We start from the raw sequence: 26,948 nt of genomic DNA, 5'->3' as shown, positions 1-26,948 counted from the left end.
CACGAGAGAGAGAGAGAGAGAGAGAGAGAGAGAGAGTCGTAATCTCCACAATAGCTACAAGCTAGAGGAATTTTTATACATTACATTATATAGAAATATTTTACGAGTCACCTCACTTTGGGGGAACAAAAAGAGTGGCTGATAGGCAAAACAAAGCAGAGAGAAATTATTTCGTAAAGTAATACAGACAGTTCTAACTTGTAACATTTTAAGTTTGTCCCCAAGAGAGACTGCAAAAAGTGCCAGGGTGTCAGTGAGGACAATTCTCTCCAGATTCCAAATGCGCTTGAGGCCCCACATACCAGATGCAGTGGTGAGTTTACATGTTTTCTCTGTGGTTCCATGGGTTTTCTGTGGGTGTTAGGGCTTCCTCACACTGACCAAACTTAGATTAATTGGAGAGTATAAAGTGCCAGTGGAGTGTGAATGTGTCTTCATATATCAACCCTGTGACTGACTGGTGTCCAGGCTCTGCTCTGTCCTCCTCAACGCTGTACAGAATCATTGATACAGATAATGAATGGGGAAAATACAAAATATGTGTGAGGATAAAATCCCTCACTGACTGAGATTCTTGCACACGTGCGATCCAAGAACAATCTAGACATCATTAGTGGAAAACATCTCTTCCAAGCTTTTGTAGATGTGAGTGCTTCTGGCTGGGAGCTACGAAGTGGATCGTGATCAGCTATCAATCCTCTCAACTGCGTTCAAAACCTGGATCTTTGATCAGAGTTAATCGCAATGTCTGGATTTGGCTCCGCAAAGCTGTCTTCCAATCTGGCTCGCCACAAATCAAACTGTAATTTTCTCCAAACATCCAGCTGTCCAGCTCACAGATGTGACTACAAAGGAGCCTGTAGCTGCTGTCCACAGCTGTGGAAATAAGTTTAAAAAAGACATGGTTCATCTGTCAGCGCCTGGTTTCCATCCAGAAGGAGAGGTTTGACCTGTTTCTCTGTGTTTGTAAGAAACCTCTCACGAGCTTTAGACATGAAATTTATGCTCAACTATCAGTCCCACAAAAAGAATTTACTTTGATATGGATCCTAATTTTGACAGCTGACAAGGAAATTGAGATTGGTACGTATGGGGCAACGTTCATTAATCATGCGTTTGGAAAGGAAAGACAAAGAAAAGCAACACAATGTCATAATTTGATCTGTGGACATAAACAAACTTGCTTGAATTCTTAGGCTTGGCAACTGTTCTGGTTCCCTTTTAACACCCTTCTCATTAAACCTCCAATGCTTTTAAACTCTTAACTTTCTGACATTATTTAGTCAACAAGCTCCAAGTTGCAGTAGCTGTCATGATCCAGAGACGTGGTACACTTTATTTTATGGATCAGAATGAGAAGAACTACAGTTTACTGGATTCAATCTTCGTTTATGACTTATTTTGGTCCTGTTATCATGTCTAATTCTAGGCTCCGGGGGCTGACACACAGGGTCAACGTCTGTAGTGAAAAGACTGACACTCAATCTTCCTTTTTTTGCATGCCAAACACAAGTGTGGGCACTAATTAGAGGCTCAGAGAAATCATTCAGGGGTGGGGAGCTATTGTAACCTGAGGAGACGCTGTTATGTGGTGACAAGTTTCAGTCGTTGGAGCAGCCAAAGCCCAAGGGGTTGAAAGACTTCACCGTAGTGTTGCTGCGTCTGCTTTTCACACAGCGTCGCATGAGCTTGCACGCGGCGGCGCATTCGCTGTCATTAATAGGCTGCAGCTGTGGCTTTAGAAAACATTATCACAATTTCTAATGATTTACCATGACACTTAAGAGTACATTGCATAGAGGTTATGAAGGCTCAGTCCTTCCTGGGCTTGGGAGCTTCTCATGTTTGAACACAGGCTATTTTTATGTGAGGATCCATTGGTTTGTGTTCTATTTGTTTATTAGTAACTATAAACATGTAATAACTGTGACCTTAAGCTCTCTTAAGTTTGTTTTAACAGAGTTGGCGCTGGTCCTGCAGCAGAAAAATGAGCTGTGTCTCAATTTCACTCTTAATCTTGATAACAATGTAAAATATTGAACTTATTACAGAGTGAATCTTGCACAGTTTATTGCTTTAGTAGTCGGCATATAAACAACTGAAGTGTATTTATAAAGCACTTTTCCACCTTCAAGGCACTCAGAGTGTTTTACAATGTTGCCTCATACACTCATTCACACTAGCGGCTGCCAGTCAAGGTGCCAACCTGCTCATCAGGAGCAATAAAAGATGTAGTGTCTCACTGAAGGACAGTTTGACAATCGAACCTGTGACTCTTCACCTCTGGCCTCTTTGCCTCCTGAGCCATGCTGCTCTGAGATCACAAATAATTATGAGATGAGGATTCATTATTCCCCAGCCAATCACCGGCGACCAATATGTCAAACAGAATCAGCGAGTCAATGGTGTAACCATGCCAACAGGCTGGGTTAGTGGAGAGCTGAGCAAATGTAGCGATGTACTGTACGGTGACAGTAAGAAGACATGGCGGTTTGCAATCCTTTAAGACTGCGTACTGGAGTCGCCCACGTGCCACTGATTGGCAGTTCTCAGCGGATTCATCATTTTTCCAACTGAGAAGCTTCTGTTTTTTATCATGATGCCAAAGAAATCAGTTCAGGAGAGTTGGGAGATTCAAAGATTTAGACACAGGAAATGTATCAGGCAGATCAGTGTAATATCCCTGTGACCAAATACTTCATGTACACAAATATATATTATACTCTACACTTAGTTGATGGACATTTACAGGCAAAGTCAGGTTGCAGCTATTTTAAATTTGGGGGTGAGCTTGGAAAAACTACATGAACAAGTGATGAACGTTCGGAAACAACCAGGATCAGATCCTGGAACCTGAAGCTTGTTCTGGGCTACCGCAGGATCCAAGTATTCAAGGTATTTCTGCATCAACTTCCTTTCATCCGTGTGAAATGTTTGAAAGTAAAACTTCTCAGCTTCTGGGAAGGATCTTGATTCTCTTGTTGTTCTGTAATCTTCAGTCCTATCATTGATTTAATGGCCGATTATGCTGAAATTTAGTGAGACCTTGCATTTTAGTTTCAGGCATAAGTGTGGAGCTCCCAGAGATGGATCGTGTTCTGGACTGTTGTTCTGGAAGACCCTGTGCTTGTTTGGAAGCGATTTTGTTGATTCTGTGTTCATGTTTTTGCATCGTCTTCCACATTGGTGGAAGTGCTTTTTAATTTTAAGCACTAAACCAGAACGCAACCAGATGGGGGGTCACTTGGTCTCTTTTCCTCCTCGAATGTTATTATCAAATGTGAGTTGTTGTTTTTTTACACATCCAACAGAAAAAAAACAGTTTCAGGTCTCAGTTGTTATTTGGCAAAATAAGGTGGTGAAGTCCAACCCAAATGACCCTCTGATTTCGTTCCTTCAAGAATGATTATTGATCAGTGAAAGTCTAATGTGATGTTCAATAGCTGATGGCAAAGCCTCAGAAGTGTTGACACACATATGGATTCTCGTGGCATCAGGTTGGTCCATCTGATACGGGCTGCAGATGTTTTGCTCTGCTTCTGCAGCAGGTGTCAACAGATGTCTCTCCTGACTGTTTGACCTGCTGGTTAGAGGGAGAGGGACCACCCCTCTGTCAGGAGATGACGTGAATCCAGTACCCTCTACCCTGTTTACATTTTCCTGCGCAGGTTTTTGATCCCTCAGCCCCCTTCTGGGGTCACCAGTCTAGCCTCAGGCAGGAGACGGGAGTATTTCATTGCATGGATCAATAAAGTATCGCATTATTATGTTACAGCACAGCCAAGGGATTTAGGTTTTTCAGTGCTGGGACTGACGGCATCTGTTGTGACCTTTGACTCCTCACATAAAGGGCTTTCATGGGTCATTTTCAAGAGTCCAGCTGTTGATGACAGGGCTTGTACTTTGGGAAGTTTTGAAAGCGAATTAGACGGCAGGAGAAAGAGCCATACTCTGGGAGGACACTGGAGACAACTCTGCTGCTTGTTGTCTTACAGGACGTCTTCATCCCCAATAAATGGTAAACAGATGGAAAATGCACTTTGTTACCCACGCACTTCCACTTTCTACACGCTTGCACCTTATATGTTAGTCTCTCCGTGCCATGAGTGTTGCATGTTTTAATCCATCCTTCTCTGAATCTGAATCTCAATAACCATTCATGGAATGACCATTCCACACAAACCCACATACAAGAACAAGAAGATCAAGAGACATTTTGTGGGTCTCCAAACTTTTGCTACTGCGATGTGTGCCAGTCACAGTGACCTTGACCTATGACCAGCAACATTTTGTTCAGGTCATCCTTAAGTCCCAGTGGATGTTTGTATCAAATTTGTTGAGGTTGCCTCAAGATGTACCTGAGATATTGAGCTTATGTGAGGTGACAGCGACCTTGAGCTTTTACCACCAAAATCTTTTCACTTCATCCACGAGGCTTGGAGCACAAATACATTTGCAGCATTCTGAATGGTTACTTGTGGCGCTATGCTTATGGTCTGCTTCATTGAATCATCTCTATCAACTATCATTGCTATCTCTCTCTTATTTCTGCAACCTCTGCAGGGATTTTGGGTGTCAAACCTGCTGCACTTCCTCTTGAGCCTGTCACACAGGAGCATATGCCTGGCAGATTAAATCGCTACAGACCTGGGTCCCACATGGCCAAATTATTTTTAATGGTATGAAAAGATTCCCATGGCGTGTTTCAGCCTCTTTTTGCCCAACTGACTGTAAACCTTAAAGCAATAAATATCCTAAGCAGGGTTGGGAATTTACTGCACCTGTAGTAACCACTGCACGGCCTTAATAAGCAACAGATGGTTGGGTGATTGCATCTGACCTGATACCCCTTTAAAAAAAAAATGGAATTCATTGTTAGCTACAGTTTCATCACCTGACAAAAGCTGCTTCCATTGTTTTGCTCGCGGGTTTTCATTCATTTTGATCAGCGGGCAACTGGGCTGAAATTAAAATCAATTTGGATTTAGTGTCACAGCAGCCCTGCTGTCGATTACCAGACAGGAAATAGCTGTCGTGAATAGTTATCCTTGATGCATGAGGCTGCTGGAAGAACAACATGTTGTAGTCCTGGACCAATCTGGAGCCCACAATGTGTGAAAATAATAATTTGGCCAATTTACTGTGCAAATATGACCCCTACGGCAGGGTAATCCATACCAATTACATTTGGCAGTCTTGATATAAATTTGGACACATTTTTAAAGTTGTAGTCAAGACTGATTAGAGTGGAAAATCTTAGCCTGCTTCAAAAGAAACTTAGAAATATGGCCACATAAACAACAAGAAATATGTATCGCTTTCCCAGAATCATGGTATGACAAAAATCTCCATGGTTATCCCAAAGAAAATCAAAGGTATGTCTATTATATCAAGCAGTCTGCCCACCAGATAAACTTCCCAGCTTTGGGCTGCAATGATATCGTGTGAAGAGAGAGATGAGTTGAGTCAGCCTAACTGAAGCCAGAATGAATGGTTTACATTCCTCTCGCTGCTCTCCTGTGAAAGACATGCAGCGGTCTGTGCAAAGACACTGTTCTCATCAACTAATCTTTACTCGAAGGCATCTGACATTATTCATGCACCTGGGTATGCATGTATGTGTCAGTGTGAGAGCGTCTTTGGCTGCACTAAAGCCCCTGTAGGCCTGCCGTATGATGTCTATTCATATTAATTTCTCCCTATTTCATCTCTTCCTCATATTAGAATCACTGCTGCTCAGGTGGTGCTGGTAGTAGGTGCGGTACTGGTATTTGCCACGTTCATTCAAGAGCTTTAATGCACACTCTATGAATGTCCCTGGTCCTCTGCATGCACGCTCCGGCTTTATTTTGGCAGGGGAAAGGTTAATGTTTAACAGCATGAATGATTCAGCCACTAACGTGTGAACAAAGCACAATGGCTGCACTGTATAGGCTCCTATTTATTCAGAGTCACTTCCTCCCTTAATAGTCGGCTCTACTTTCCTCACAGAGGAAAAAAGTAGGTCAAGGAAAAGTCATGTTTGAGGTAATTCACTCTGGGGGACCGCTTCTCTGATCATTAGATGACATTGGTTAACCCCAAGAGTGAGGTCATTTTCAAGTCAAGGTTACACCCAGGATCCAACTGGTAGCGTGTCTGTGCATCTGAAGGATATTATGAATGAGGGAGTCGGAAAAACAACAATGAAAATAGAGCATTGTTTATTTAAGAGATAAAGAGGAGCTTCAGGAACTCTTGAAAGACTCTGAATTGTGACCTTGTGGATGTTGTTGTATTGGTTTTCAGCTGAAGGAGCTCACTCTTCAGCAGTTTCTGCTTTGATGCAAGTGAACAAAAGATCTGTAGAGAAGAATCACTTGGATAGTTCATGCCCCAAGACCTGATTTGAACAGGAATGTGAAGACATTGTTCCCCCACCTACTGCTATTACTTGCGATGAGAGTGTGGGGATTGGGCACAATATATGCAGACTTTTTGGATCAAGTGTGATTTCATCCATGCAGATCTCTGGAATACCTTTTAATCAGCACCTAATGCTTTAATGTCAACTTTTTTTCTTCTTCTGCGAAGGGAGGCTCAATTTTTCCTTTCATTCTCCCTTTCATTGCAGTTTTAATAAAGATGCAGTCCAGCCAACATTTAGCAGATATCCCCACGGAATTTAGTGCAGGGGTAGCCCTGAAAAGTTGTTGTTTTTTTTTTTTGACTGATTATTCCTACTGCAGTACAGTACATCTGGAGTCGTATATTTCAAACAATTGCATTTGTTCCAGATTTATTCATTATGTGCTTTATGAGGCACTATGCCTGAGCCCAAAGTAATGGGGATGTAATTAAAAACATGTCACAGTGATGGAGGGCCAAGCTTTAATAGAATGAAAACTATTGGCTTGTTACCTCTCAAGCCAACAGCAGTCACTCAAACTGTGCGTTGCCGCTACTTGCATCACAGATGAATATCAGCATGGTTTTTTTTTTGTTGTTGTTGTGTTTTTTCTTGAGAGAAGACGGCAAAGTGAAATGGACTCCCGGAGGAAAATGTTTTATCTTAGTCCGAAAATTAACCCCAATAGGCTTCCTTTTCAATCCAATACTTCATGCAACATCTAACATGCAAGAAGGGCATATATAATTTTCCAATAATTGGATTTGCTTTTAAAGTAGTCTTATTATGGTTTTGTTCTTGAGGCCAATTCCACACATGTTTGTGAAAGAACCTTTTCATTGAGAAGTCATGCCTGGGCTTTGTTTGTCTTTGTAACTGGCACACCATCATTCACTGTTGTTATCCCAGCTGGCCCGTCACCAAACCAAAATGAAAACATCAAAGTCATATCTGCAATCTGAAGTATTTTCTAAGGCATCATTCCTGTTGTATTCAAGTACTCCGATTGATAGACAGCCCAGGTCAGGATGCCAGGGGAAAACACTTGTCTGTCTTTGAATGGTATCTTGATAGAATGTTGGTTCTTGTTGGGTGACATCAGGCCGGGTCCTGTTTCCAGGCTGGTTTCAACCAATTATGGTAAATCGACACTTCTCTAGTAAACCAACCACTCAAAGTGCTGTATATTAGGTTGGTATGGTTAGAGAGTTGGTGGTTACACTTCCAAAAGGCCTCCAGAGACTCAGCTGGACTACTTCTCTACTTTGGTTCTCAGCCATCCAAGTCCTACAGTACAAAGACACAGTCTCATTTCCATTATTCTCTGGAATAATGGAATCTTATCTCACATCTGATATCTTAATTAATCAATAAGTTAAACACAATATTTTTTTGGTGCACAGTCAAAAAAATCTCCTGTAAAACCTCATCTATCCAAGTTATCCAGATGGGAACACACACATACGAACACACAGAGCTCCTGGCTGGTGCATCTGCCTCACCTTCCATGCGTTTGAGTTTAAGGTCAGAGTGAGAGTGTCTACACAGCTAAATGCCTTTTATTTTCTGTGGAAACTGTAATATTTTACGATAGTTTTGACAACACTGTGATTCAGGTCTGGTTAATTTTATGGACAAAAATATAAAAATAAATCAATAACAACAGCTGAAAATGTTCTGGCATCTTGTCAAAACACCTAGTTTTGTCACCAGCTGGGTATTTTCCAAACTCTCCCTCCTGGCTCATGATTATGGGGCTTATACAAGAAGGTAACAACGAATAAAAACAGCCTGTATAAATCAAATGATTTAAAAAAAAATTTGAGGCAAAGGAATTAAATGTATACAGTATGTGCTTTTATTCAGCATTCTATTCAAATTATTTCTGACTTGTAATCAGGAATTGGCTTTGATACCCAACTTTAGTGGGTCACTTCTTTTTTTTTTTTTAACCAACCACCTCTGTTGTCCTTGGAGTGGTTATTTGAAATTATACAGCGCGAACATTTGGCACTAACTTGACCTGTCTGTGTTTTTGTTTGTAGTGCAAGCAAATAACCTTAGAATGAATCACCCTACTGGGCATGAACCACATCCTGAAATCAAATTTATGGCGGCCCAATGTGTCTCATATATGAATGTGTTCATTCACATTGTTTTCCCAAGAAAAGGTTACTCATCTGTGCTTGCATCATCAAAATCCACTTCCAGAGAATATTAGACCCTTGCTGGTTCCTCCGTCGGTGAGACATTCACTTGGCTTGAATGAAGACAGAAATATCGTCATGGTTCTAAAATTAAACACCAGCCTCAAATAACCAAGAGCCGGAGGACATGAAATAACGTAACCAATATTATACAGCAGTGCAGAATTTAGGTGATGCTGCCATTATAGTATGAGAGCGCTGATAGTTGAATTTGAACACTAAATCTGAATGAAACAGTCAGCGACAATGTTTGTTTGCACCTCAAATGCAGTATTTTGCGTCTTTATCAACTACCCGCCATACAACACAAGGACTTAATTTTTAGATTCCTTTGAGTAATGCAGAGGAATTGTATCAGGCATGACATCAACGCTTTAGGAAGCAGCGAAATTTGTGGCCGCAAACACATTTAAGGATATTAGGAGTGGAGCGCACTGGATCCAACAAACATCTAACTTTACAGCAGGAGACGTTCCCATTCAAGTCTTGATGACCACCTTATGTACTAGAAGCCAAGACAGAAGGTTGTGCTAACCTTGCATAACCCTAACCAGACCTTAATAGTATTGATTCTTCAGAAATTGTTGTTTTCCAACAGTGAATTTAATTTCAAGATGCTGTTGCCGGGAAATAATCAGTGAAATGAAGTGAAAAGAGAGTTTTATAAACTACAAAACACCATTAACCACCACCCATAGTGTTATATTGTCGAACCAGGGATTTTGTATGTTCACCACATCCTGATTGATTTCCACTGGCAGTGTTTCCATGATGCCATGATGCAACTTTAACATGGAAAAAAAAAAAACTCTCTGAAAGCGTGAATGATCCTTCCGACTGAAGTCATGCTGATAGTCATGAAAGAAAAAAGGAAATGTGTGTCCATACATGAATCAGTGGATTGAGTTGCATGACATTTAAATGAACTGCAGTGACACTGGGTTGGCTGAAAGCATAACTCCTCATTTGTTGTAGGGGAATGTGACCTCCTGTTTGTGCTGAGCCACATTAAATATTGTAGATGCAGAGACAAAATCCTCCAGTGAAGAGAAAATTAAGCATAAAGTCAGTGACAATTCTGCATGTCAGGTGTATTTGAACATAATTCACTTGGTTGAAACCTCTTTTTTTTTTTTTTTGCATGATCAGAATGGCTGGAGGATTTTTTCATTATGGCTCCGATGGAAATATCCCGGCAATTTCTCTTGTGAAAGTGACAGAGTCTGATGAAGCCCTGAAGGAGGGAGCAGCAAGCTTTGTCACTGTGATTAAAACCTCCCAGCCACTGGTCCTAGTGGGCATTAATGGCTTCATGAGGAGGTAAAACCAGGTGTTCCTTAGAAGTACTTAGTATTTGAATTTCATAGGGATATGTGACTCAACACACAGCCGTGCACAATACACTGTACATTCATTAATGAAGATGGCCTATACATTGAACTCTCATGTTCAATAGTTAATTCCATCCTGGAGCACGTAGTTTAGTACCCTCCAACATGTCTCACTGAAAATGATAACGTTTGTAATCCTATTAACATCCGAACAAAGGTGAAAACGTCACCTTCTCGGAGGTGAACACAGTAAAGTCCGAACCTGGGAAACCAATAAGAGCAAAACTCCTCCATAATGCACTTTATAGCTTAGCAGAGAAACGTTTGAAGACAGCATTGCTTTACTCTTTGTTGTTGTTTCTCTCTCTTCTAGGAGTGCAAGAGTCCCAACAGGAGAAGATTATAACTGTGTCTGGAGAGGGAATGGTTCACAGCCCAGACTTCCCACACACTTATCCCAGGAATACCATGTTGGTCTGGAGACTAGTGGCAACAAACAACATGAGGATTCAGCTCACATTTGATGAGAGGTTTGGTCTGGAGGACCCTGAAGACGGAATATGCAAGTAAGAACACACAAGATAGTGGTGTCTCTGTGATACAAGCAGATCTCAGTACTGTTTTGACTATAAAAGGAAGAATACTGCAAATATGTGGCAACAACTCTTCAGCTTCCCCCCGGGGATCAATAAAGTATTTATGATTCTGATCTTATCAGTGTGTCTCTACGCAGCCAGACTGATGCTGCGTGTCTGTAGCTTATTGATAGTAGAGGAGATGTCTCTTTGACTGATTTATAACACCATGCATATAGTGATCAGTGTGCCTGTGTAACAGTAACCAGCGGCTAGCTCACTCCATAACACCTCACGAGGTGTCCTGGCAACAGACGCTGTGGTCCTCTGCCCACTGGGGGGAGCTAGAGAACACACACTTACTATGTATTATGTTGTTGAACGTCATGCAGATGCAATACGGTGTTGGATCAGACTTCCTGTAACCACTAGGCGGCGCTATGACTATGTGGAGTCCAGTTACAACCTTGTTTTATGGTGGAATATCAAGATTTCCATCTAGCCACGGTAACACGAATAAAAACTCACAGACGTCAAACTAACCCATCATCAACTTCTTAAAGGGGTTGTTCACCCAAAAATGAAAATTAATTTTTCATCCGCTCACTGTAGCCTGCAACTTGACTTGCGTGACATCAGGAATGTTTTTCAAACCAACTTGGCACGTGGAGGCCAGTGGTCAGGAACATTGGATGACCTCAGACGGGCAGTTTGGAGGCGTTTTATGGTTTTATTATGTAAGAAATTTGGTCTCCATTCACCTCAGTTGTTTGGAAAATTAATGAAAGACTCTTTCCTGTGAAACTCCAGCAGTATTTTGTGGTCTAGAGAAACATCACCCTGTTTTCCATCAGTCTGAGGTTGAGGGGATAATGACTGAATTTTTGTTTTTGGGTGAACTATCACTTTAAGGTGGATCTGTCCAAATTGGAGGTGGATCTGATCGACCCACTTTACCAGGTTTGGTAAAAATCTGCCCCATATTTTTGCGTGATGAAACAAAATAAACTGACAGACAAAAGCGACCGGAGTCATGACCTCCTTGGTGAAGGTCGTAAGTGTTTATTACCTCAAAGACAATTCCTCTTGATGAAAGGATAATCACCGAGCCGGAGCTGTCAGCTTTAACGGGGCACTGTGTCTCATGAGGGGTTTCCTCCTCTTGCTTGGCCAGCACTCATGAAATGAGGGCCTCCCCAGTTGGCATGCCTGATCCATGTTGGGAGAAGGTAAAGATGTGTCCTGTCTGTGTTGACGTCCATCTTCAAAGATTTAGAGTCAGGAGTGTGGCCATTTGTGAAATTGCCTGTGGTCTGCTGTGGCAGCTCGTGAATATTGAAAACATTGCAGAGTGATTTGTTGTACTGGTGATGCCGTGGCACACACACCAGCATATTTTACCTGATATTGTCGATATTTGCAGTGGACACTCAAAACACAACCCCACCCCACCCCCATTCACTCACACACGCACACACACACGCACACACACACACACACGCGCGCACACACACACACACGCGCGCACACACACACACACACACACACACTCTCAACTATTAACACGCAACTCATAAACACATACTGTAATACATGCAGTAGGTGTATTTTATTACAAAGCCCACTTTCAATTACAACCGGCATTTGCGTCTGTTGTCATTCAGTTGAAACTTCTTCATGATCCAATCACCCTCAGTGCATTATGCTCAGTGTTTTAATTGCTTATCATGAAAGAGAGAAATCAGGGGATGGTGGGGAAGAACTCGGGGAGGGGAACCTCCGTAGTTATTCCTGGAGAGCCCCCTAATGGGTGACAGGGGGAATAGCAGTTCCCTACAAGGCTGACAAGGTTAGATGTTGGACATGGCAGAGCTCAATAAACATGTATGAGAAATTACCTCAATATAAATGGAAGAAAGATGTGACCATGAATCACTCTTTTGACTGTGCAGACAGGTCGCAATTCCAATGCTGATTTTGCTTTTGAGAGTTGGTTTTGCATCTGATTTCATTGACTTTAAAGCTCTTAATTCATAAGTCTTGTTTGTGTAGCGCCATGTACTGATGCTTATTAGAAAAAAAAACTTTAAAAAAAAAAGGAGAGCAGGTAATTTGAACCCCGCATACTTCTGTGGTGGGCCGCGTGCCTGTTGACGAATGAAGCTGCTGTCAAAACCCCGTGAGGGAAAGTTCCACAGTGGGGCAGGGTGCAGATTGACAGCTTTTGTACTGTCCTGCTTTTACAAGTCTGCTCTAGTCAGCGTCCTCAGAAAATAACAACATCCTTTTCCAGGGTCATGCAAGTCAAACCCCCACCCCACCAGCCAAGCATCACCCCACCCTATCCCACCCCAGCTGAGGCCCAACAGGTTTTGATTGGATCCCAAGATACACACTCTTGGCAGGGCTGGCAGACAGATGAATGCAGCATGTAATCACAAGCAGGAACAGACACACTAGTCTTTCCACGCGTCTTCTACCTCTCCCTTCTTTCTCTCATGCCCACACACTCTCTGTCCCATGCACACGCCTCTGGCCTAGTCTGCATAGCTACTTCATCTTTAATGTCTGTTTAAAAAATTACTCACAAATGCTCCCTTTCATTCCGATGCTCTGACTGGGAAAAACAAAACAAAAAACACACTCATATTATTGATATGTTGCCGGCATGTCGCTGCACAATGTGATGCCAGTAACTGTAATCTGCTGTCCACTGATTCATAGCAATGGTTAAAACAAACACGCGTGGGAGATGTGCTCGACTGTAGTAGCGAACCCCGGAGCGAAAAGTCTAACATCAGACAGAGAGAAGCTGTATAGCTGAGATGCTCATCTGCTATTCTGTTTGTCTGTGGCACGATGAAAAGCATTCTTACCAAATCCACTGGAGGAGAGGCATATTGGAGAGGGACTGGTCTTGCTGCCGGTTGGCATGGCAGCAGAGTCGTGCTTGACGTCTCACAGACAGGACTGCTCTCAGAAAGCCATCTAGGGTTTCTGTCTTCGTCTGAAAAGAGATGACTAAAAACAGTGTTTATGCAACCAATCTGCAAACTATGCAGGGGGAAGAGATTTGTGAATACTAAACATGTTTTATTGGCGGTGTACTGGGAGGTAATCCTTTCTATTTGTGCTGAAGACGATTCTGCTCACTGTGACTGTACAACAGTTTGGTATGTATGTCAGTGCATTTGTGAAGCTAATAAACCGCTGTTCGACATGGCGAACACATGGCGATGTGTAATGATCGGGGCTTCCTACATTATTGATGAACCATCTGTCTCAGCTCTGGAGCTGTCGGGGGGGGGGGCAGGATTTGGAGATGGAAGCTTCCCTCTTTACTGACCACCATCAAGCAGGCAGAGGGAAGCAAAACTGATGTTTTATCTCACTCCAAAAATCCTTTTTATATTCATGTCAGTCTGGTATGCATTTATACCAGAAAATGTTTTCACCATTATTTGAGTCTAACATTTATACATTTAGACACGATTATCTTTATATGAATCTATGAAAATAAAGTTTTGCAAAATTCCACTTTTCCCCCCCCAATAAGTTTATTTATGCTCCTGCATAACTTTCCAAAGGCAGCGGAGTCAGTAAAGTTATTGACACCCCGCCACTTCTGTTTATTTAACATCACAGGAAATCCATTTTTAGTCTCGCCGCATGTCCCTCCATGTTGTTTTATTGAAAGGCAGGCTTGAACTGAATCTGTCAACCCTGTGCAAAATGTAAACAATGTCCTTGAAATCCAAATATCCCCATTGGCAGCGCTGAATGAGAGGTTAGCGTGTCTGTGGATGCAAATGGAAAACTGATTAATTTCAGATTGCAGAGTCAATGAAACAGGGCTTTATTGAATGCAGTGAAGGCACTGCGCGCTCACAACACGCACGCACACACGCACGCACACACACACACACACACACACACACACACACACACAGGTATAAATAATAAAAGCTGAACTTGTGAACTGCGTGACTTAAGTGCTGAGATGAGTCGATGTTGGCCTTGAACACCAGACAGTTTGGAGTGTTGCTATGTACGCTTCTGTACTTCACGTTTACCAGTATCATGGGTTGGCAGGAGCATCGGTATCTTGCTCAACGACACATCGACACAGCCTCTGGAGGAGCTGCTTCACTGCCAAAGCCTTTTTTTCCCCCCGCCACACACATAAATACAAACATATTAAAATACTGCTGAATTTAGCATCTGTTGCAGTCAAATTACATGAATCATTTCTGTGGTTGAAGAGAGTTGCTGAGCATGGAAATGTAAACAGGATTGGAATACTCAGCAGGTTACAAAATAAAAAACTGCAGGATTTGCCAATTTCCATCATAAATCTTTACCTTCTGTATTTTTTTTTTTAATTTTGCATTTCAATTTAGCAGCAGTCTATCCAGTTAAAACAATTTCAATGGGAATTTTACAAATTTTCCACAAAGAATTTATGTAGCTCTTCAGGTAAAAGAGGCCTGGAGCTGTCCCAGAGTCAACATGCAGTATAACTAGTTCAGGTTTAATTAAAACAGTATTTCAGTGACAACATGTTGCATCAGTGTAATAGGTCTGTCAGAAGGCTGCATCAGCAGCCATAAATGCTACGAAGTAAGAGCAGCTGCTGCTATACTGCACTGTCAACCAGGCCGAGCATCCATACAAGCAATCCTCTTTTTCTCTTCCCTTGATTTAATACAGACAATAAATAACAGAGACAAATTTCATTCATCGCCCACTGCTAAGAAACTGTAGCCTGCTGTTGAGGATGTTTTTTTTTTCTTTTTAAATTTGGTTAAGCCTTTATTTCCCTGGTTAGTTACATTGGTATCAACAATCATTCCTTCAGAGGGGCAAAGCAGAGCAGAGGAAACAGCACTGCAGTGATGGTGACAAAGTGCAACTAGCGTGCAAGTCTATGGAAGTCTGTCTTCCTGTCAGAAGGATTCATGAACTGAGCCTGGAGCTCACAGTCCTTTTAAAACTAGGGATGTAGTGTTGAAGTGGATCAAGTGGTGGTAAAGTCCTTTCTGCTCTGTCTCTCTTCCCCTCTTCCAGGTATGATTTTGTAGAGATCGAGGAGCCGACTGAGAAGAACATCCTGGGTCGCTGGTGTGGGTCACAGTCAGCACCGTCCAGTCACGTATCCAAAGGCAGTCAGATCAGGATCCGCTTCATGTCGGATGAGTACTTCCCATCTGAGCCAGGTTTCTGCATCCGCTACTCCCCTCTGCCTGTGGTAGGTATAGTCAGGAGTGGAAAATATTCATTGTAAGTTGTCATTTGAGAGATTTGCAGTATCACATTATTTCTCCGTCTTCATGTTGCAAGTTCTCTGACTTCAGGGACATGAAGAATGTGCAGAGACATCTTCCTCTGGATCGGTTAACATGCATGAATTCTGTCCCAGACAGCAGACACACGTGCTGGATGTGTCTTTCTTGAAGCAATTTCTTGCAACAGTTTCTGTACAGTACAGAATGAAAAGAAACCTACACAAAGAACCTGGTAATACATTCATCACATTGTCCGTGCTTTATGTATAAGGGTTTGGACTCGTGCGTAACCATCATGTCAGTCAGCAAACCTTCCCCATGTAAACAGTCTAACAGCCTCTTCATTTGCAGTTATACATTTCAGCTACAGTGCAGCTGCGTTTATTTTGATTATGAAACAACAAAAAATACACAGACAGCTTTTACACAGAAAAAAAAAATGTCCAAAAAAGTCTTCAGTGACAGCGCTTATTATTAAACTATATGCTAAGCTCTCATTTAACGATGAATTGTATTTAATGAACCATGGAGGAGATGAAATATATGAATCCAACTGCCTGGAGCTGTAGACAGCAGATATCTAGTGGTTTGAAAATGTCATTTTCAAGTTTTTTTCCAGTAGAACATTGTCTCCACTTTCAAGTAATCAGACTGTTATGTCCTATATTAGTGTTCTATATAAAACTATCCAGTCCTGGAACCTGTCCTGTCTCTCAAGGTTGAGTCAGACGGTCCCGAAAAGCAGGGCGGCTAAATGTCACTGATGGTGTTGCTTGTGACTGTGGTGGAGAAAAATAAGAGTCTCATCATTCACATAACGGTCCTTTGACCCCCCAGAAGATTTATTGAAGCCCCTGAAATGAAAGAAGGAATTAAGAGATGGAAGTGCTTTTTGTGTGTAAAATGGTCACCCTAGTGTCTGCCGGTCTTATTCTCTTTTCATGTTTTATCCTCTCGTTCAGAGGTCCAAAAGTAATATCCGCTCTAATGTGCATTTTACCGTGTCCCATTTTACTCTATATTTAGCACTATATCTGCCAACGGAACATTTTTATATGATTTCTCTATTTTCTTTGCCTATAATAGAGACTTTTATAACTTTTTCCATTCACCTTTTTGACCTTTTGGGAGACCCAGAGTTTTGTGCAGCACAACCATCATATCCAGAAATCCATGGAACAGTTACAGCATGAAAGAGTGTCATTATAAGTAGTTATCAACGAGAGGAGCTAATATCTCCAGGAATCCAAATGATGTGAGACAGTTTGAGCGAGCATCTGGAATGACGCATTAAAAATATACCAGCAGGACTGCTGACTGCTGGGACAAAAACAATTCATGTATTTATAAGCTGAAAGGCTTATAAATACAATTTTTCACACTGACCAGTGAGATTACAAATAGAAGCAGCAGAGATTAGGTTTCTGTTTGTCTCATCAGTTAAATTTGAACAGAACCCATGTGGTTATATTTGGACTGCCTCAGACAAATGCTGACAAAATGTTTGTTTCTGACTGTTTTTTTCTTTCTTTATAGACCACACACACACACACACACACACACACACACACACACACACACACACAAACATGCAATAATGCAATACACTCGAAGTCCCTTCACCCCTGCCTCCTTCACTGACAAAAGCCTGGAGATAAACTGATGAGATGACGACTACCGTGTTTGAACCTGTCAAGTCATTTCCATTCACTCTTCTTTGAGTAAACAACTCTACTCCTCATTAATCCATAATTGCCTGCAGCGCAGTGAAATCCGACAAAAGCTTTCCTGTTCTTTTTATTCCTTATATATGGTATCGCAGCACCCTCACCCCCACCCAAAAAAAACAGTACAACATTTCTGACATAGAAGCACATATACTGACTCTAGAAGAATCCTTGTTATGCTGAAGACGTACTGGGTGTCATGCTGAGGATCAAGGCTGTGCTCCAGTTCTGATGAGGGGGAAAACAAAAAGATGAGAAACTGTGGATACAGTTTATACAGAATAGACATAAATAACAATACAAATTTGAAGGCCATGGAGAAAAAGAATAGCAATGTGACTAGATTGGATTGAAAATATGGTGCATACTAAACAGCACTCAGACAACACACACCTCTGCAATAGAGGCTACGCGGAACCGAAGGGTCACTGGTTTCGATCCTCACTTCCCCCGGTGACCATGTCCAAGTACCCTTGAGCACGAACCCCTAATTGCCCCTGATGGTCCTGCGATGGACTGGCGACCTGTCCAGGGTGAACCCCGCCTCTCTCCCAATGTCAGCTGGGATAGGCTCCACCCCCGGGACCCTTAACGAATAAGAGCTATAGAAAATGGATGGATGGAGGCATGAACAATAAGTCACAATGTCACAAAATACAATTTGGAGGCTTTAAGGTGAAAGGTTTGTGTCTGCCCTTTTCATCAGATAAACCAGGTGACTGTATGTACCTGCATGTACCCAAAATATCTGAATTGAAAAGATAAACACAGTGGAATACAGTTATTCCACTTTCAAATATCAGCTACTGACTGAATGATGGATTTGGAGACTGAGTTTGTCTTTCATTTTCAACACCAGAAGGTGAGGAAACCATGAGGAGAAAAGGAAGTTTTGGCCCCTGCACAGTCAGTCTGGCTCCTCTTTGAACTTTCCTCCGACAGAGGCGGAGCGCTAGAACAGCAGCACTCTGTTTCCTCTGTGGTCAAGCAGCTACTGGAACCTCGTGCCACGCAGGGGCCAGCACTTTAGTTTATATTTAAACAAGCAATAATTCCTCCCCACCACTTCCATGCAATGGAAGGGGGAAAAATAAGGCACAGTCTGTAATTCATAGGACGAGATTTTGGGAAAGCTTCGGGGCCAAGGCGAAGAGGTTGTTAAAACACAGAAGAGAATGAGTCTGTTGAATGGGGCACCAGAGTTGTTGAGTGGTGGGTGCTGTGGGTTAAAGGAGCAAATAAAACATAAATCATTGTCTCTGTGAGGTCCTGATCCTGAATTAAACTGCACTGCTCCTTTGGCTACAAGATCAATGCACCAGCTTTATTTATGTTAAAGGACTGAGGATAGTTTTACACTTTCGTGATGTAAATCAGTCCTCACTCACCACGCCATGTTTATCTGCATAAAAGCAAAAGCTAAACATATAAAATTTACAATGTGAAAAGAGAAAGTTGAAAAGACGGAAACGGGACAGAGGAGGAGGTTTCGGACTTAACGTTTAGCAGATGGCAACGATAGCAGAGCCACGCTGGAGTCGTACAGTTAGCATGATAAAACCGAGGTCTGTTTTTACAGCAACCTCAATAGCAGCGTGTGGTGGATAGTGAGGGGGGGGGAGCACTTTTTTCACGCACAGCAGTTGCTTAATCAAAGCTCTCTTGTGCAAGGAAGTGGTTTGCAACTCCATGTGAAAGAGAAGACATTGTTACGCAGAGGTCTCTTAAGAAGCTATTTCAGAATTGTCATCTCAACATAGTTTGCTGAACCTGTCATTTTAGTCACCAAAAATAAATTTTTGCGGTTGTACTCTCTATGAGAAAAGAGAGCTGGAGCTGTTGCACTTTCATTTAACCTTGTGTAACCCAGAGAAAACAGTACAATTTATTAGATTCTGTCAAATAGTCTCTGATGCAGTCCATATGGATTATGTATAGCCAGTACTCACAATTCCACATATTTCAGAATGTTTGTTTAAGGACAGAATCCTCCGCTCCGTCTGCCTTTGGCTGCTGGCTCAGCTAATTTCTTCATAAAAGACTGACTAAAATTGCAACCAACAGGAAAGTTCATCATAAATGACAGTCCGGATTTGAGTTGAGGCCAAAATATCCACCAGGTTCAGTTTGTGCCCTTTAAGACTGAAAGACAGTTGTAGTTGTAGCCGATATGAGCTGCAGTGGTCGCTGGACAGATGGACCTCGGCGTGTCAGTCAAGCCTCGTCCCCCAAACCGTTGAAACCGTTCCCTCTGGTGTTCAGTCCTCCTTATTGCCGTCACACCTCCCCTGACAAGGACATGAGCTCCCCTGAAAGTCAACTGCTGTCACGCTCCCATCACCATATTTTGATTAGCACTTTGAAGTGGGGCATTTGAAAAGTTGGAACATTTGAACAAGACCCCCGCTGGCTTGAGGTGGCGTTTGCCTTTTTTGAACAAGCGCTGCTGTATCCTCACCTGGTGTGATTGACAGGTGTTTTGGCTGTTCACGTCTCCACCAGCGTTATAAAACATGGTCTTTGTCTCTGGACAGCATTCAACATGTCCATAGCTGGTACTTGAGACAATTACAGCTTGTGCAACCAAAAATAATGCTGTGTTCCAGTTGAACTCGGAAATGGGGGTTCCCATTTTGAAATTTCACATTTATGTAACGCAGCGCTGTTCACATTTGAACCGCTGACTTGTTGTGACTACTCATAGGATACAAAATACCACACAAACTGTTGTTATCATCAGCTGGCATTGTAAACACACGAGGCATCAACAACATGTGGTTTTTTATTGCTATTTTTTTATTATTATTATATTTCCCACTTCTTGCTTTGGAACACATTTAACTTGGGTGTGACATCACTCCTGGTTCTGACCTCAGAGTTCCAAGGTGTATCAAGCCAAGCACAATTTCTCAAGACCTCTATTGCTGACGCTTCACTCTCACTCTCTTTCTTCTTCTTCTTCTTCTTCTTCTTCTCAGTTTTCACAGCAATGCGTAACATTGCCTGTACCGCCATCTTCTGGAGGCATTCCCTATCTTATTTGCTTAAAAAAAAAAAAAAAAAACCCAAATGCACATTTCCTTTTTTTTTTTTCAACATATCTACTGTTTCCTCAAAAGTTGCTGGTTCCTAATTCTTTCTCCCCATTGTAGACAGCCTATGAGACCGCTATTGACCATGTTGTCATTCAAACTGCCTTGTTAAAGCAAAAATGGCAACAAACAAAGTGTCAATTCTGGTCTCAGATTGCTTCCATTGTAATCAGTTGAAGCTGCCAAGCTAACCACCGCCGATGCGTCGTCCTATAGTCATTCACCGTGTGTTGGTGGTCCCTTTCAGCGCTTTGTTCTTGAATTTATTAAATGGAAGTTCTCAGCTTCTCCTTCTAGTCTTATTCTCACCATTTTTGATGTGTCTCTGGAGGATTGCATCACTATCCACAGCCAAGTTTACTGCTAATTGGGGGAGTGTTGCACTGTCAAAATTCACATCCTGTTAATGGCTTCCAGTGCACGTGTTAGACGCTGCCAAGGCTCTACGACTAATTAGAATCAACACTTTCCTCTGTTGTCTGCAAATGCAGCTCAGCTCAGAGAAGGGACCCTTCAGTTTACTCCCAGTGGTGCTTCCGTGGCGCTATGACCGGTCCAGTGTCTGCGTCTTTCACGTGTCTTTTTTCTCTCAGTAGGTGCTAGACAAACCAAAGATATGCGCCGTGGTTGTCAGGCAGGTCTCATTAAAATGAGTCACATCTGTGGCATGAACACAGCTGTGCATCAGCTGTATTTTTCAGCTTGTGGTGCAACCATGTCAAACCACTGGCATCTTATTACCTTTGCCAAAGGTAATTTCACTGCCATTTGTTTGTTAGTCTGTCTGTCAGCAGGATTATACTAAAACTAACGGGGTTGGGGGGGGTGTGAAAATGATTTTCCATTTTTTTGTTGACCTTGAGATCCAGTTGAGGGACACAGTTTCAATTCTGGTGTAGGGGCTGTATGAACAGTAAAGTACTGAATGTGTGTAGTGGCGTGTTCCATCTGCACAGCATCTGGATTTTATGAATCTGAGATGAACCCAGATGTTGACAGGATTAGCAAAAATATCTGCATATGCATCATGAGCTCAACGGATAAACTTTATCCTTGTAAAATGAACATGCCCCTTAAAGGGAAGTGCTTGTTGGGAAATATTCGTATTCATTTGCCGTCCTCCCCTTAAGCAGACGTGGTAGATATAAGTGGATACAGGCTGGAAGCTAGTTAGCTTAGCTTAGCACACTGAATGGTAGTGGATAAACGGTGACGCATCGCCCTAACAAGTATAACTGCATAACATGTGCATTGCATTGGTTATGAAATAACAATCAGATATTGTGACAATTTTAGAATCAGATACATAGGAAAAGATAAGTCAGTGTTCCTAATTCTCACACAGCAGACTTGTGTATCCATCTTCCTGTCTGGTTCCAGGGAGGACAGCAAATAAGCGTATGTCCCAAAACGTTGGAATGTTCCTTTAATCCACATTTTTTTGTCAGTGCCACAAATACCTTAAGTAGCCATAAGCAGAATAGCGACACAAAGCCTTACCCAGCCAATACCCAGGCCTCTACACAGGAACTTTTCCTCTTCTAACCCTCATTTCTCACCGGATCCCTCACTAATTCCTCGCTAGAAGTCACCAAAGGGAAGAGACAGATTCCTGCAATCATTTGTTTTTCTTTTCAAGCATTGCTGCCACTCCGAAGCTTAAAGACCCAGCTGCCAGCAACTGATGTTTTCAACGCTCCCCATTTTTTTGTACGTGTCACAGTGTTGCCTTCAACCTGTCAGTCACGTGAGATTAGAGAGGCCAGCCCGCTGACAGGTTGGACAAACGCAATGTCACATGACTGAAAGGTTTAACAGATTAGCCTCTTCTCTCCTGGGAAGACCAACAACCCAGGTATCCATCTTCTCTCTGACTCTGTGCTGTTGCCTCGCGGGCTGGGAGCTTCTAACAAATAAGACTGCCACCTACAGGAGCTAAACATACAAATGTGCTAACACAAAGTAAGCAGAGGAGGGGACAGAGATTTAATGGGATTTGACAATTTAACATAATTTGTCACTCCATGTCAATGTATCCCACAACTGACCCATTTCTCCCTGAACATTCCCCCTGGCTTGTATGAAAACTGACCTACCAGTTCCAACCACTGAATAAAACATTTGATCTATAGGTATTCTACGTCTGTCAGCTCTCACATACGGTCGAAGTAGTTATTAAATCAAGTGTCCAGTGTGAAAAAGCCTTCTGGTAAAATGTCTGTGCTAATCAGGGGCTTTGTGCCTCCACACATTCCCACAACCCACACAGAGAGATGTGATCGGGTATCAGCTGGCTGGAGAGGCACGGCTTCTGTTTAACTCCTTTTAATTACAAACTATGAACATGAACCCAATTTATTCCCCCTTTTGCCCATAATTAATATTTAATATACGCTTCCGCTTTTTTTTTAATCAAAAAGGCACATTTTTGCATAAAATTGTTCCCGGTGTATAATTTTCTTGTTGCTGTATTTTTAACCTGACTCATCTCCAAAATCTCAAGTAAACGGCTGATATATGTTAAATGAGGGCGTTTAAAAGGGACGGAGCTCCAGCCGACCGTCGTCCAGCTGCAGGTGCGTCACTCCCAGAGGGAGTGTTTGGTTCTCTGCTGATTTGGCGCTGCGTCAAGTGTGTGCATAATGCAAAAAAACAAAAAACAACCCACGTAATCCCTCCTGGTAATAACACACACTGTATATTTACTGATTTGAAAACAGAACTACTCCCTACTTTTAAAAACGTTGCCAAGGAAACATGATCAATGCAGTAATTTCATTTGTGTTTGGAACATAGAAATAATAGTATATTAAAGCTGGAAGACAGGAAGGCTCCTGCAGATTTCATGATGTTGGGGGAGTTGTGAGTAATCAAGAGTTGACAGATGGCACAAGCTGTGATTTCAGGCTATATAAATAATTTTGGATGTGATTAGACAAGAGGATATTATGCAGCTCTGGTAGAGAAGAAAAATCATGTTTAAGAAATGAAGGTGGTTTGTGACAGGATTTATCGCCAACAAAGAGTTGATTGTGCTCCGGTAAGGGGGGGGGGGGGAGCTGAACAAACCCGTCCTAATTGGCAGCAGAATGTTGCACATTACATTGGTGTTTTATCTCTCCTCATCTTATCTGCTGGTTTTCCTGCAGAGCGCATCGGAAGCCGAGGGTCCAGCAAAGCTTCCTTCATCCCTGCAGGGTATTCAGGAGTTGTCGGATGCTGTCGCTGGGCTGAACACAGTGGAGGAAGTGATGAAGTACCTGGAGCCGGATCGATGGCAGCTGGATATGGAAGAGTTGTACAAACCCACATGGCATGTGCTAGGAAAATCCTTCATCCACAATAAGAAAGCAAGAGGTAGAACGCATTTATCTCAACTTTCGTGTTATCACGATTGAATAAGTAATAAAGAATTCAATATAATTGTGACATTTTTTTAAAGTATGGTTCAAGTTTTAGTTCAGCATCAACTTGAGAGTGGTGTTTGTGCTGTAAAACTTTTGAGGCGCCGGAGTTTTAAAATGACAGGACTGTGATTCTCCTGTGTCTTCGAGGAGGAGCCGATCTCAATCTGTTGAGGGAGGAAGTTCAGCTGTACAGCTGCACTCCACGTAACTTCTCCGTGTCCTTGCGTGAGGAGCTGAAGAGGACAGATGCCATTTTCTGGCCCAGCTGTCTCCTGGTGAAGCGCTGCGGTGGAAACTGCGCCTGTTGCTCTCACCGCTGTTACGACTGCCAGTGTGTTCCCGCAAGGGTCACCAAGAAATACCACGAGGTAAACAAGAATCTGACTGTAAAAATAATGGATAATCACAGTTTTAATGACATTACTGCATCTAATTACAGGAAAATGTGCTTATTTTAGAAAAAGCTTCCAAACTGTGAGGTTTTCTTTTGAGTCAAATAGTCTTTGTACTTTTAAACCTATTCTCTGTGGAGGAAAATATTCCAGGGTCAAGATAAGCATATTATGATCTGGGGCTTTATGAAAAAATGTTACATTTTCAGAAGAACTCAAATATTTTCCCTTGGAATACTAATAACAATAAAGTGTGTGGTGATTACCGTGGTAGGATCCGCTGCGTTCCTACCCCTCTCACATGTCTGAGTAGCCCAAGTGATGCCAACAATAATCCAAAGAGAAATCCTTTATCAGAAAATCTCGTGAAAAAACACGTCGTCGGGCCCACAGCGTACGGAGCTCCGCCAAGGCCAACAGCCTTGCATCATACATGTTCGGTTACTCCAACACTGCACACACGTTTTATGAACGATTGGCCCGGTGTATGTTTGTGTCATCCAGTTGATGGCTGAGCAGTTTACAAATTGCCAGGGAGATATAATCTCAGTTTAGGAAGTAACACAGAGGCTGTAAAACATAAACACTTGAATTAATAGAATGCTGAAAGGAAATGTTTTTTTGTTAACAAACAGAAGTAAATGCTGTATATATTTTAGGGGCATTATTCTGTGACTGTAGGCCTTCAAATTACAATCTAGAGACATTCTTGACGCCTTGTTTTTTGTTTTTTTTTTTCTTTTTCCCCCTCCACCATGTGATGTAAGCAGGATTACATAAAATCTACGAGGCCCATTTTCACCAAACGTGGTGGAGCGATGTGTCATGGGCCAAGGAAGAACCCGTTCAATTTTAGAGCAGACGCAGCGAAAAATGGTGTTTTATTTTTTTTACATTGGTTTTGGCTTTGGCTGAGGTCACCTTGGCGGAGGTATACACTTTCCAAATGCCCCTCTACTTCGGTACATGTAATTACAGAAATATATGGTTAAATAAATGCTCTTAAATTCTAATTACCCGGTGAGTACATGCCGCCTGACTGCACGGTTCCGCAATGCTTGATGAGCAGCTGTTCAGTCAAGCATCCCTCTTTCTTTTTTTTTGGCAGGTTCTACTGCTGAAACACCGAAGTGGAGGCAGAGGTCTGCAGAAGTCCATGACTGATGTGCCCTTGGAGCACCACGAAGAGTGCGCCTGTGTGTGTAAAGATGACTGGGACTGACCCCAGAAACGTGTAATAGCTGCCACTGGAATCACGCGGGACGTTGGGAATGAACCTGCGCCGCTGTTGCAATGTTCTGCATCTCATCCACTTCCACCGGGAGCTAACAAGATTCTCTTTTTTTATCCTGTTGTCCTTTTCGCTAATTGGATGAAGTAGAACAGGCTGGAATCTAATAAATCTTCTGAATTGATCTGACTGCTGTGGAATACCAATGCTGTGCTCTGAGTGCATTGTAGAGAGACAAAAATTCACTGGAGCAGATCTGGACTATTACCTCCAGTATGTGCTCTGAAGAGGATTTCTTCAGCTCCTCAGAGATAAGAACTGTATTTGGCACTGGGGCATTTTTGCCTCCTCTCTCCTTTTCTTGAGGTCTTTTTATTTTTTTTTTAAGTTCAGCCAGCGTGGGCCGATAGTGTCATGGAAAATGGGAACTTCTTTCTTCAAGTACTTTTTTTATATCTATAAGTGATCTGGCTCCAGCGGCCTTCCTCTATTATTAGAAGACAAAGAAAGGTGCTTTTTCATGAGCAGTATTTCTTTGCTCCGAGATTGTTTTACCACCGATTTCACTTGAGGGAAAAGCAGTCGTGTTATCACATAAACACCTTTCGAATGAGACGGTGCGTGTAAATAGTTGATTTCCATTTCATTTCTGTACGATCGCCCCTTTTTCTACCAAAGAGTCTCAAGGAGAAGATGAAAGTTGCACACATTGCCGGGTTTCGTTCATCACAGCTTTTTATTTGACCCATCTCAGCAATGCTTGTGTCAAATCTGCTGGCTTCAGGAATGTCGAGCGTCAAGCAGTTGTTGCTACATTTGAGACTGTTCAGATCACATATTTATTTGTTTACTGAAAAGGACATTTAGGTCCAAAATGTTGCCACATTGTACAGTGAAGTTAGCCTCAGTTTTCTTTGTTAGTAACTCTGTATTTTCAGTGTTTCACGGATGTTTTTCATTCTCTCTAAGTCAGTTATTTATCTCTTTTCACAACAACTGTTTGTATATTTCATTGTACTGAAATTCAGAAATAAAATCTTTCATTTCTTACTGGGGGTTCCATCCGAATTAGTGAATGGTGCGGCGGGGGGGGGGGGGTAGTTATGTAAAACACCACATAATAATCACAGTTTTGAATGCTGGATGAATCTAAAGACCTATAAAAATGATAAATTGACTGTATTTATGAAGTCCCCTCCCACTGAAGCGGTACTCAGGGCTTGACAATGTTGCCTCATTCACATTCACTCATGACGGAAAAGATCATTTAAAAAAAACAACAACAATACAAAACCTGCCTAAAAGACAAAATA

At 42.1% G+C, this 26,948-nt stretch overlaps 1 protein-coding gene across 23 annotated transcripts in view; it reads left to right on the top strand.

Annotated features, from left to right (window-relative positions):
* pdgfc (platelet derived growth factor c) overlaps positions 1-26,678 on the top strand; it is a 114,970-nt gene extending 88,292 nt beyond the window's left edge. For 20 of the 23 annotated variants that reach the window (XM_086222192.1, XM_086222189.1, XM_086222186.1 and 17 more), the window contains 5 exons: positions 10,300-10,492; positions 15,569-15,749; positions 23,755-23,962; positions 24,160-24,380; positions 25,513-26,678. In XM_086222192.1, coding sequence (XP_086078318.1) covers positions 10,350-10,492; positions 15,569-15,749; positions 23,755-23,962; positions 24,160-24,380; positions 25,513-25,626 — 867 coding nt within the window. In that variant the 5' untranslated portion in view covers positions 10,300-10,349 and the 3' untranslated portion in view covers positions 25,627-26,678. Of the gene's footprint in view, positions 1-4,563; positions 4,680-9,744; positions 9,916-10,299; positions 10,493-15,568; positions 15,750-23,754; positions 23,963-24,159; positions 24,381-25,512 lie in introns of all 23 variants that reach the window. The other 3 variants (XM_086222181.1, XM_086222182.1, XM_086222170.1) reach the window with 3 other exon arrangements.
* Positions 26,679-26,948: the final 270 nt, after the last annotated feature.

The sequence above is a fragment of the Aulostomus chinensis genome, chromosome 13 (assembly GCF_037954235.1).
Source record: "Aulostomus chinensis isolate RoL2024-O1b breed Wild chromosome 13, RoL_Achi_v1.0, whole genome shotgun sequence".
NCBI classification, from domain to species: Eukaryota; Metazoa; Chordata; class Actinopteri; order Syngnathiformes; family Aulostomidae; genus Aulostomus; species Aulostomus chinensis.
This window is presented reverse-complemented; position numbering and strand designations above follow the sequence as displayed.